Below are 13,119 nucleotides of genomic sequence, written 5' to 3'. Positions count from 1 at the left end.
CTTCCTTAAACGTTACACCAATTCCTGGTTATATTTGGGGTGCTGATTCAAAAAATGTCATCCGTTTTGCCCAACAATGTTTTGTCATCCAAAACATTTAGTTTTGGAGACACGGCATCTCCTCTTTAGTGAATGGTTCAAACAGCTTCTTCATTGAGGAAGCCTACACTTCCTCATGAGGAAGCGGCTTGAACCATTCACTAATGAGGCTCTACTATATCTCCAAAACTAGACGTGATGGGGCAAAACGGATGACATTTTTGGAATAAGCACCCCAATTTCATATCAGACCACCATAAAGTTTGGGAAAAACTTTTCTGACCCTCAATTTTGTAGGCCTGTGTAATTGAGAAGAGAGTCACCAGGGCAACTAAAGGCACTTGTAAAAAAGTCTAACTCTTTCATAGTCTTTGGTTGCAGAGCACTTTGCAGTTTCCAAAAACTTTAAAAAGAACAATGAATGGAATTTAACATGCTCTTCTTCATAAGAAAAAAAGGGTTAAATAAAATAAATAACTCCTTGTTTGGTAACCTGGGTATCTGCGGCATATGCACTTTGGCTTCCTGGAGAGTAAACACAGGGACTTTGTCTCCTTCCTTTGATGAAACAACTGCCATGGACTCAGGATTCCATGAAGAACTCTCTTTTTGTAAGCAGATGGCAGCTGTTGGAGAGCATCTCCACGGGCACCTTCACACTCGATAACGATCACTCTGGCTGCAGGACTACACCTTGGTCACATAATTGTTTGGGAATAGTCCTTGCTTCCCCCTTAACCTACCCGTCCACCAGCCTGAGGGATCTGTGAAAAGCAAATCAGTCAGTCAGAAACAACCCTATGTATTGCTGAGTACAGACCTCTCCAAAGTCATAATCAGTCACAAGCAAGTCACGTTTTGCTGTGATCATAAAGGCAGCATCTAACCCAGCTCCAGCACAGAACTCTGATGTGGACATTGTGGTTTGTTAAGTCACAGCTGCATGGGTCATCCAATCCAGGAGCTTTTGCTTAACTGTGGTTTTTAAACCAAGATGCAAAACCAGAGTTGAGTCTCAGTTCCACATATTTGAAAACCACAATTAAACAATAGCTCCTGGACAGGATGAGCCACTCAGCTCTAATTTAATAAACTATGATTCAGCCACAAATGCATATGGAGGGGAAAGGGAAGCATGTGGTCTTTGGAAGGCAAGCGGCTGCATTCGTAGCCGAACAAACCAGTTTGTTCTGTTATCTGAACTCTTACAGGAATTGCCTTTTATATAGAATACTAGTCCTTGTATGCTACTTTGGCCTATGACAGTAACCTCCAAACCATGACCTGCGGGTCATTGCAACATTACCTGTCTGGGCACAGTGCAGGCGAAGGCTTTCTGTTCCACGCCACAGCCTCTACATTTTGCAGCTTCTCAGAACCTTGTACCAGGTAGCCACTTTCACCTGGAAATCAGGGCACAAAGCTTGCTGGGGCAACGGGCAGTGATAGTGGCTGCCCAGTGTGAAGTTCTGAGAAGATTAGCTGCAAAATGTAGAAGCTACGCCATGGAAAGCCTTCACCTGTGCTGCGCCTGGATGGGTAACGTTGCAATGCAGAGCTCTGAGGTTTGGAGGCTGCTGGCCTATGACTAAATACATATAATCATAATAAACACATACTTTTCTCCTGTTGCGTCCTGCTGCCATCTCCTCCCTTTATTTGCTCACACCTCTGTTGTCAGCCTTTCAACTTTAAACCTCTTTGGACAAGAACCTATTCTGTTATGAGCAACATGCACATGTTTCAACTGCCTCTTTTTTGTCCTGATTTTCATCAGTATAAAAAAAAGCAGAAGTATCAGGGCTAATTTCGGGGGGACGAGATCCCCAACACTGTCCAGGGTGCCATAATCAGGCACCCATGTGCAAGACTGAAGCCATTGTGTCTGGTAAAAAGCAGACATGTTGAAGGAAGAATACAGACAGCTAAGAGGCTGAACTTAGCTGAAAAACCTTTTGTCACCTGACCTGGTGGGAATGCAGGATGCAAAATGTGGAGCCCTTACCTTCTTTGATGATATCAATTACATCATTGGCATTGAAGCTGAGTTCATCTGTGTCCTGAGCATCATAGGCATACAGTGCTCTGCACTGAGGTACCTGAGGCTTTGGTTTCGGCTGTGGCTTTGGTCTGCCTCCTGCAGGTGCAGGGCGGTTTGTCGTCTGCCTACGAGCGCTAAAAAGACACAGGGGAAATAGTTTGAATTTGGGGCCACGTCTCATTCATCACCACACCTTGGAACTTCAAAAACAAATTACTATACCAAAAGCTACGTATATTAACAAGAGCAGAGACACTAAGAGGGAGCTGGCTGAAAACTGATCTTTGGAATACACTCACTGAGTAGCCTTTCGCAAAACATAATCTCTCAGCCTCCCATCTGTAAAAACAGATTGCCCATCTTGCAGGACTGTTGTAAGGATTAGTTGCTCCAGGAGACAAATGACCTAGACTTTTTGGTTCAATGCACAGTTACTTAAAAGTAACAGAGGCATTCTAACTGGGGAATTCTAACCTTTTAAAGTGGTGTCCTCTAATATTTAGCAGGGAGCAGGAGCAACTGTCCCTCTTTGCCCCAGCATAGTGTCTTTTCCAGTGGCTGTTGCTAATGTCTCTTCTGTACTTTTTTTTTAAACATTGTGAGCCCTTTGGGGACAGAGGACCATTGATTGATTTTGCTGTGAACTACTCTTGTTGAAAAACTGTGTATGCAATAAATAATATATCATTATTAATGGTAATAAATCACTGCCACAAGCAGTGGCAACAGCATGCTATAGAAGTCCTTTAAAAATTAGAAAAATTTAACAGATGTAGCTAATAGCTGCTGATAAACCTAAGACAGCCTGAATAGTTCAGAAGCAATAATACTTACAACCAGATGTTGGGGAGGGCTGTTGCCTGCTTGTCAGCTTCCCAGAACCATCTGGTTGGCTACTGGAGGAAAGCAGTAGGATGCTGGAGTGGCCTAGATGGGCCACTTCTATGCCTTGAATCAGAGCCCTCAGAGCAATGAAAGTGGGGGGGGGGGGAAGTATCCCTGAAAACCAGCAGGTGGCACTGCAGGTTGTTTCAAGAAGGTTAATCCCCTTCATGTAAACAAGAATTCAGGGTTTAATTTGCAACAGATGCAGGATTTGATCAGCCCTTGAGTTTCCTACTCTTGTAAAATCACTGACTGCATTGATCAGAACACTTTCTTTACTATCCTAATAATAGAGCTGACTGAGACAAAGGCCAAATCCATTGATTCTTTCCCAGCACACTTTGATAGCTGACCATCTGTTTCAAGGGGACTATACTGGTGGGGGTGGGGGGGGAGGCCGACAGGAGCCGAGGGGCATCCGGTTCGGGACTCCTCATCCCTAAGGGATGAGGATGGGGAGGTTAGAGAACAACAAGACAAAGGCAGAGTAGGAGAAGACATTGGGAAAGGTAGCGTGATGGGATGTGATAGACGGTTTGGCACAATGAGAGGATGCGGGGACAAAGGAGCAAATAAGCAGCCCATCCTGGGGCATTCCGTGTATAAATGCTTTTATGCGAATGCCCGAAGTCTACGAGCAAAGGTGGGAGAACTGGAATGTCTGGTGACAAGGGAAAATATTGACATAGTGGGCATAACGGAAACCTGGTGGAATGCGGAGAATCAGTGGGATACCGCAATCCCGGGCTATAAACTCTACAGGAGGGACAGGCAGGGGCGTGTTGGAGGTGGGGTGGCCCTTTATGTTAAGGAAGGGATAGAATCCAGCAAAGTAGAGATTGAAGGTGGGTCCGACTCCACCGTAGAATCTCTGTGGGTTAAATTACCAGGCTTGTGCAGCGATGTAATACTGGGGGCGTGCTATCGTCCTCCAGACCAGAAATCGGATGGGGACCTTGAAATGAGGAAACAGATCAGGGAGGTGACAAGGAGGGACAGGGTTGTAATCATGGGGGACTTCAATTATCCTCATATTGACTGGGTCAATTTGTGTTCTGGTCACGATAAGGAAACCGGATTTCTTGACATGCTAAATGACTGTGGCTTAGATCAGCTAGTCATGGAGCCCACCAGAGAACAGGTGACTCTGGATTTAATATTGTGCGGTACGCAGGACCTGGTTAGAGATGTAAACGTTACTGAGCCATTGGGGAACAGTGATCATGCTGCGATCCGTTTTGACTTGCACGTTGGGGGAAGAATACCAGGCAAATCTCTAACAAAAACCCTTGACTTCCGACAGGCGGACTTCCCTCAAATGAGGAGGCTGGTTAGAAGGAGGTTGAAAGGGAGGGTAAAAAGAGTCCAATCTCTCCAGAGTGCATGGAGGCTGCTTAAAACAACAGTAATAGAGGCCCAGCAGAGGTGTATACTGCAAAGAAAGAAGGGTTCCACTAAATCCAGGAGGGTGCCCTCATGGCTAACCAGCCAAGTTAGAGAGGCTGTGAAGGGCAAGGAAGCTTCCTTCCGTAAATGGAAGTCTTGCCCTAATGAGGAGAATAAAAAGGAACATAAACTGTGGCAAAAGAAATGTAAGAAGGTGATACTGGAGGCCAAGCTAGACTATGAGGAACGCATGGCCAGCAACATTAAGGGGAATAATAAAAGCTTCTTCAAATATGTTAGCAGCAGGAAACCCGCCAGAGAAGCGGTTGGCCCTCTGGATGGTGAGGGAGGGAAAGGGGAGATAAAAGGAGACTTAGAGATGGCAGAGAAATTAAATGAGTTCTTTGCATCTGTCTTCACGGCAGAAGACCTCGGGCAGATACCGCTGCCCGAACGGCCCCACCTGACCGAGGAGTTAAGTCAGATAGAGGTTAAACGAGAAGATGTTTCAGACCTCATTGATAAATTAAAGATCAATAAGTCACCGGGCCCTGATGGCATCCACCCAAGAGTTATTAAGGAATTGAAGAATGAAGGTGCAGACCTCTTGACTAAGGTATGCAACTTGTCCCTCAAAACGGCCACGGTGCCAGAAGATTGGAGGATAGCAAATGTCACGCCTATTTTTAAAAAGGGAAAGAGGGGGGACCCGGGAAACTATAGGCTGGTCAGCCTAACATCCATACCGGGTAAGATGGTGGAATGCCTCATCAAAGATAGGATCTCAAAACACATAGACGAACAGGCCTTGCTGAGGGAGAGTCAGCATGGCTTCTGTAAGGGTAAGTCTTGCCTCACAAACCTTATAGAACTCTTTGAAAAGGTCAACAGGCATGTGGATGCGGGAGAACCCGTGGACATTATATATCTGGACTTTCAGAAGGCGTTTGACACGGTCCCTCACCAAAGGCTACTGAAAAAACTCCACAGTCAGAGAATTAGAGGACAGGTCCTCTCGTGGACTGAGAACTGGTTGGAGGCCAGGAAGCAGAGAGTGGGTGTCAATGGGCAATTTTCACAATGGAGAGAGGTGAAAAGCGGTGTGCCCCAAGGATCTGTCCTGGGACTGGTGCTTTTCAACCTCTTCATAAATGACCTGGAGACAGGGTTGAGCAGTGAAGTGGCTAAGTTTGCAGACGACACCAAACTTTTCCGAGTGGTAAAGACCAGAAGTGATTGTGAGGAGCTCCAGAAGGATCTCTCCAGACTGGCAGAATGGGCAGCAAAATGGCAGATGCGCTTCAATGTCAGTAAGTGTAAAGTCATGCACATTGGGGCAAAAAATCAAAACTTTAGATATAGGCTGATGGGTTCTGAGCTGTCTGTGATCAGGAGAGAGATCTGGGCGTGGTGGTGGATAGGTCGATGAAAGTGTCAACCCAATGTGCGGCGGCAGTGAAGAAGGCCAATTCTAAGCTTGGGATCATTAGGAAGGGTATTGAGAACAAAACGGCTAGTATTATAATGCCGTTGTACAAATCTATGGTAAGGCCACACCTGGAGTATTGTGTCCAGTTCTGGTCGCCGCATCTCAAAAAAGACATAGTAGAAATGGAAAAGGTGCAAAAGAGAGCGACTAAGTTGATTACGGGGCTGGGGCACCTTCCTTATGAGGAAAGGCTACGGCGTTTGAGCCTCTTCAGCCTAGAAAAGAGACGCCTGAGGGGGGACATGATTGAGACATACAAAATTATGCAGGGGATGGACAGAGTGGATAGGGAGATGCTCTTTACACTCTCACATAATACCAGAACCAGGGGACATTCACTAAAATTGAGTGTTGGGCGGGTTAGGACAGACAAAAGAAAATATTTCTTTACTCAGCGTGTGGTCGGTCTGTGGAACTCCTTGCCACAGGATGTGGTGATGGCATCTAGCCTAGACGCCTTTAAAAGGGGATTGGACAAGTTTCTGGAGGAAAAATCCATTATGGGGTACAAGCCATGATGTGTATGCGCAACCTCCTGATTTTAGAAATGGGTTATGTCAGAATGCCAGATGCAAGGGAGGGCACCAGGATGAGGTCTCTTGTTATCTGGTGTGCTCCCTGGGGCATTTGGTGGGCCGCTGTGAGATACAGGAAGCTGGACTAGATGGGCCTATGGCCTGATCCAGTGGGGCTGTTCTTATGTTCTTGTGAAATGACAATGTAACTGGAATGTCACATCACCCTATACATTTACAGAAGCATAACTGAAAAATATAAAAATAATTCCAAAATAAAATAACCTCAATCAAGTAAGACTAAATAATATGATCCCCAGAGAATGACAAGATGAAAAATACTCATGTCAGTGGCATCTCAAGCAACCTCTCATGCATTCTCAAGATGCTCTTAACCCTCATAAAGAAATGGTTTCTCAAGATACCTGAAAGTGATTACTACATGAGTCAGAGTATGATTGTTCTAAATGCTGTCAATTGCAGAACACACCCTTGTGGTACATCCTTTGAGAAAAGGAACTTCATTGCAGAAAACATATAGGAGAAAAACACTTGAAAAAAATGTCATCAACACTCACTTTTAAAAATCTGATACCTTTGGCTAAACCTACAAATTGAAACCCAATATTGTTATTGAAAACTGTTCCATGCAAACACTGGAAAATAGTCCTAATATATACAAAAATTACAATAAAAGAACTTCTTATAATGACTTGATTTAGGGTATCATTTAAGTATGTAATTCAGCCATTTTCAACCACTGTGCCATGGCACACTAGTGTGCCGCGAGTGGTCTACAGGTGTGCCACAGGAATTTGGGGGAAGATCATTTATTAGTAGGGCCAATGGGGATGTGAGCTCCCCACTGGCAGCACGGTGTGCCTTGTCAATTGTCAAAAACCTGATGGTGTGCCTTGACAATTTTAGTGCCTTGTCAGCATGCTACAAGATTAAAAAAAGGTTGAAAATCACTGATGTAATTACTGGCAGGTCTGGCACAGATCTTTCTCTGGATCATGGCCTCCCTGTACGATACACCAGCCCATCAAAAGAAGCATTTCTCAAAAGCTCTGTAGAAGACAAGCATAATCAAACAAGGTGACAAAGAACAGGACAGTCACTCACCCAAACCGAAGCAGGTGGTGCTCAAAACATGGCCATCAATTAAAGATTTTTCAGTCAGCTGGACTTTTCAGACAATTTTTGCAAATTCTGCACATATAGGATGCGTATAAAATTGACATTAGCGCAACTCTTACCCAGCAGCACCTTGGTCCGGCACTCTGAGGAAATCCAGGCTGCCTGGTTGCTGAGATAGTCTGTCTGAGCCGCTGGAGACCTGTGGCAATGGTGGGCATGCCATGGTCGTGTACAAGCTCTTCTGACCAGCTCGTTGGTTTGCCAGGTCTTGAGGATGCAGTTGAAGTTGCGGGGCTTTTATCACCCCATTTTGATGGTGACCTAGAAGTATTTCAAGACATTAGCCCAAAGAGACAATCCTTGCACTCTCCAGTCAAGGACAGACAACTGAACACTTGCCTCCATTCTCTAGCTGGGCTTTTAACAGCTTATCACCCAATAACACGGCACCATTTTCATAATAAGCCTTGCTGAATTAGACCAAGGTGGGTCCATCGAGTCTGGTATCCTGTTTCCCCTCCGTGGCCAACTAGGTGTCTCTAGAAAGCCCCAAAGGAGTAGATGAAGGCAACAGCCCTCTCCCCTGTTGTTGCCCCCCAGCAACTGGGATTCTAAGGCAAACTGTATCTGAACACAGCAGTTATAGTTGAGCCATTATGATTCACAGACATCGACAGACCTTTCCAAGAATCTCTCTAATCCTCTTCTAAATCCATCTACACCTGTGACCATAACCACCCCTGAGGCAGCAAACAACAAACTAATTATGCATTGGATGAAGTTATCCTCTCATCTATATCTATTGCCTACCAGCTAATAGTAGGCTGGTACTATTAGCCTACCAGCCTAACCAAGTCCCCCCAAGTCCTAGTATAGTGGGAGAGGAAAGACAACTTCTCTCCATCCTCTTTCACCACAGGATGCATAATTTCATAATCCTCTAACATGCGTCTTTCCTCGCTTCAAGTCATCTTGCTTCCTATGAAAAAGTCCCTTATTTTCTTTGTATAAAAAGTGATCTAATCACTCCCATAATCCTTTTTTGTACCTTTTCCAGCTCCAGCATATCTGTTTTGTACCACTGGAATTTCGTACTCTGCAGTCATCAGAACTAGTGCATAATCCCCTTCCTTCCGTACACAACTACAGTCTAAAGCAGGGGTGCCAAACCCCAGCCCTGGGGCCACTTGCAGCCCTCGAGGACTCCCAATGCGGCTCTCAGGGAGACCCCAGACTCCAATGAGCCTCTGGTCCTCCGGAAACTTGCTGGAGCCCGCACTGGCCTGACGCAACTGCTCTTAGTGTGAGGGCGAATGTTTGACTTCTCGCTTTAACTGTGGGATGAGGGCTCCCTCCACTGCTTGCTGTTTCATGTCTGTGATGCAGTAGCAGCAGCAAAGAAAAGGCCAGCCTTGCTTTGTGCAAGGCCTTTTATAGGTCTTGAGCTATTGCAAAAATTCATTCATATAAGTTCCACCGCTAGTATATTAATTTATGTAAACAAGTAAATTTATTCAAATTTTAAATGTAAATTAATTATTTTTCCCCCCGGCCCCCAACACAGTGTCAGAGAGATGATGTGGCCCTCCTGCCCAAAACTTCACAGAACGGTCTAAAGGGTACTTTTAAAAAAGTTCTAGAAAATCTTGTGACAAATACTGAACTTTATTCAGTCATGCGACTCAAGAGTTAGGCCACAAATTGCCAAGAGAAGGTTCCCAAAAAGTTTACCAGGGGGAGGTGGAGCAACCCTTGTAGGGTAGTTATGGCCTTGTGTCCTTATGTTGGAAGATCCGCTGGTTTGCGTCACGTTTCGTTTGGTGGGACCTGAAACACAACAACAGAGGCAACTCAGTCAAGCTGCAATAAACTAAACAGCAGTGGGTGCCAAGTGGTAGTAATGGCTCCTCCTCCCAGCAACCTCTGATAACGTCATACGTACGGGAGTTCTTCGGGAGTCCAGGCCCAATGCTGACCTGCAGCACTTTATTACTTGGCTTGAGAACAGCCTCATCTCCCTGGCCTTGGCTGAACTGCACCTGGCGGGATCCGCCAGCACTCCAGGGTCCCCAGTTTTCCTTTTTCAGCTTCACTTCAAGTCTAGCACAAACATTCAGAAAACACAGTTAGTTACACAGGGTGAGAAGTCCAAGACAGGGCTAAATCACCAACACAGCTGCAACACAGGGAAAAGCAGGCCAAGACTCCTCCCCAGGGAACTGTCAGGAATCAGAGGCTGAACACATGTCCTTAGAGCAGAGCTCAGTTTGTGAAAAATCTTTCCCCCTACTAAACCTCCTGTATTACAGATGGGCTTAGTATGCACAAACCACAAGGAAGCCTCCAGTGCAAGTCCCACTGAAATGGAAGGATACAAGGCCAGAGCACTACTAGCTCCAAATCAGGGCCCCACAGCATATCCACCATGTGCTTAGGAACACATTCAAAATAGGAAATATTAGCAGAGTCATGGCAAGCCCAGTTGCTGCACGAAGTGCCTCACATCAAACACAGCTTTTACAAGCCTTTCCCCTCCTCCCCCTGAATTGTTAATTAAGGTGCCCTCCGCTTTTTTCTGTGTTTAAAAACTCCCAGGAAATGACAGCAGGAAAATGCACTTATTTTCTGCGACTCCCACACAAACTGGGAAGCATCTTGCCTAAAGAACAAAGCCCTCAGGAGTGCAGCACTGCATGTTGGTTCCTTACAGAAGGCCACCAGCAGGATGAGATTCTGCTGATGTCATTCCACAAAGGGAAACACGAGTTCTGTTGCAACCCTAGCCATGGAAAAAGCCACCACTTACAGCGCTTATGGAAAATGACCACAATCAAGACCCAATATCGTTAAAAGCAATCAGAATCCATTACAATTTTTCCTGTTAAGCCAGTGGTTCTCAAACTCATTAAGTGCATGCGGGGAGGGGGAGAGGCAGTGGGGGCAGAGGGAAGGCAGTGGCACGATCCCCAGGATCGTGCCGCTCGGGGGGCTGCAGGAGCTTGGGTGCACTTACCCAAGCCTCCTGCAGCCTTCCAGGGGTGCGGGGAGCCCTGCGCAACCTTCTGCAGGGCTCCCCGTAGCAGTGAAAGTGAAAGCAGAGCTCTTCTTATGTTCTTAAATGCAACCCCCCCAACCCCTGCACACAAAAGTACAACTAAATTTGTAACAGAGAATATTTTTTATTTATAGAGAAGATGTGTGGGTTGCTGCTTTGTTGCCAGCTGCGGGCAGCCTGTTCTATGTCCTCTCTAATGGTCTGTGGGGAAGTTTTTCTTGAGTGAGTGTTCCCCCACAGACTACCAGAGAGCATGGACAAACCATAGCTGCAGCCAACACTTCGGTGCTGGCTGCAGCTGGTCCGTTCTCCACCCTCTCTGTTGGTCTATGGGAGAGTACTCTCTCAGTGATATACTGGAAATGACCAAAGGCATTCTTTTTTCCTGAGACCTCTCAGACCACATCTCAGAGTCTCCTGGATCACCAATTAGGAACCAGTGCCTAGCAAGAATGATTGTTCCCATAGACATTCCCCTTCCCTGGAATAAGTGCCTCTATCAGAAGGGATGAGAGATGCAGATAATCTGCCTGCAGAGAGTTAAGCTCTGACCTTTCCAACAGTGCAAGGGAGCCTGGGATCCAGCTCTCAGTCAGATCATTTTGTGGCACCCCCAATATTGAAGTGCTGCTGTAAGCAACTGCTGGGCTTGCTCATGCTGCTGGGTGGGCTCCCCTTGAACCTTAAGCCAGCCAGAAAGAAAATGTTCATTTTAAGTCCTTCACTCACGTGTTGCTAAATTTCAAAACTAGCCTCCTTTGTGTTTTCTCCTCAAACCGCTTTGACAAGAGGGTTAAAAATTCCGTTTTGAAGACAGATTCAAGGAGACTGTCGTACTCTTGCTCATGTAGGACAAAGAGGTCATCCTGCATTGTGCTGTGAAAATAATAACCAAGCCATAAGAAATTCAAAACACGCCTCTGGAGAGAGTTCTAAATGCAGCTCTGTGTTTGTTCATTAGTTTTGTTATAGCATTCCCTCCAATACCAAAACACATGCATTTTGCTAGCGTAATTCTAAATAGCAGAACTTCATTATCCCACCACACTTAGTATTTTTTTTTTAATATCCCAAAATAATTCTTCTGGGTGAGATCTGTACACACACACAAAAAGGATGAATGCAAGACAGTGACAGTCGTAATTGGAAATTACTGAACTACAATTAAAAGCATCACATCAATAAGCACTGCTGAACAAATGGAGTCTATTAAGACTGTATTGATACATTGCTGGCAGGGGAAATGGAATAAGGAGAATGAAACTCAGAGCAATTGAAGGAAAAGAAGTCTGTTCCAGATCTAGCTCCAAAGCTACAGTGAATGTTTTTACAAACAGGTTTTACTCCTCCTATCATTTTGGGGTCATAACTGAGCCCAAACTAGGATAAGAGTATTTAAAAACATATTGCACTAGGCCCCAACCTGTGCAATTTTAAATTCCAAGTACTACCTTAGAGTAAGGGCCAAACCATACAAGGCATTAAATGCATTAGTCTGTAGTTCCAGACTTTCCATTTGTGTAGTAGCTGTATAGGGCGACAATTTGGAATGAGACAGCAGTTTGGAGATTGGGTGTCTTTAACCCTTTATTCCCAGTGCTATTTTCCCCACTGAAAATAATCTCCATAAGTGGCTATGTAACTCTTGTTAGGGCATTGGCTTGCCCAACACAGGAAGGCTGCTTGGTCCCAGGACCCAGCCACAGAGCATGGTGCAACAGCCAGCCCTGCTATAGCTGTACCCTGTTAAAAGTGACATCTCAGCCAATCCTGCAGCCTGCATGTAGCCCAACTGATCCCAGTTTCAGCCTGGTCTAACAGGATCTCTGATGGGCATGGTTGGCAACCTTCAGTCTCGAAAGACTATGGTACAAGCCTACAGCACCCGGTATTCCCAGGCGGTCTCCCATCCAAGTACTAACCAGGCCTGACCCTGCTTAGCTTCCAAGATCAGACAAGATCAGAGATGTGCAGGGTAACAGTTGATGGGCATGGGCCCTTGGACAATGCCTGACCTGGCCAATCTCAGACACTGAACTTTACCAGCCTGTGTTAGCAGAGGAACATAACTTTTTAAAGTGAAATGACATTTGATGCAAGGGAGTGTAAATTTTTATCAGGCAATTTCACTTTGCCTGGACCTATACATGGATAATTTTAAAGCAAAGGTTTTCAGACTGAGAAGTCATTCAGCTGGAAAAGAGAATGTAAAGGCCTCAGAGAGAAGCTGTCGCTCATTGTTACAGTCCATGATTTGCGTGGAGAAGTCCCAGCAGTGATCCCTGGCAGCACTTCCAGGTAAGGCTGCAAAACCACCTGGCTGAAATACCAGAAAAACACTGTGTTGCCAGTACTGAGCTAGCTGGACCAATGACCTGACTCAGTATCCCATGTAAACTATCACTCAGTCCACCAGGAATCACTCCAGAGGCAAATCTAATAGAAATGGATGGGAGCGGCCTCTGCTCAGCGCCCCCTGTTGCTAATCAGAGGCAGACTGCCCCTGAACATGGAGGTGCGATTCTTACATTTATTGCAACTAATAGAAATGTAATAATTGCTTTGCTGG

General features: G+C 45.5%; 1 protein-coding gene across 1 annotated transcript in view; it reads right to left on the bottom strand.

The window, feature by feature from the left end:
• Positions 1–215: 215 nt before the first annotated feature.
• The window catches only part of MYO1E (myosin IE), a 121,576-nt gene continuing 108,672 nt past the window's right edge, over positions 216–13,119 (bottom strand). The window contains exons 23-28 of the mRNA XM_066635015.1: positions 11,280–11,426; positions 9,438–9,595; positions 9,227–9,322; positions 7,615–7,816; positions 2,045–2,214; positions 216–803 (exon numbers count right to left, since the gene is read on the bottom strand). Of these exons, the coding sequence (XP_066491112.1) occupies positions 727–803; positions 2,045–2,214; positions 7,615–7,816; positions 9,227–9,322; positions 9,438–9,595; positions 11,280–11,426 (850 nt within the window). The 3' untranslated portion in view covers positions 216–726. The remainder of the gene's footprint in view (positions 804–2,044; positions 2,215–7,614; positions 7,817–9,226; positions 9,323–9,437; positions 9,596–11,279; positions 11,427–13,119) is intronic.

This window comes from Tiliqua scincoides, chromosome 8 (genome assembly GCF_035046505.1).
Source record: "Tiliqua scincoides isolate rTilSci1 chromosome 8, rTilSci1.hap2, whole genome shotgun sequence".
NCBI lineage: Eukaryota > Metazoa > Chordata > Lepidosauria > Squamata > Scincidae > Tiliqua > Tiliqua scincoides.
This window is presented reverse-complemented; position numbering and strand designations above follow the sequence as displayed.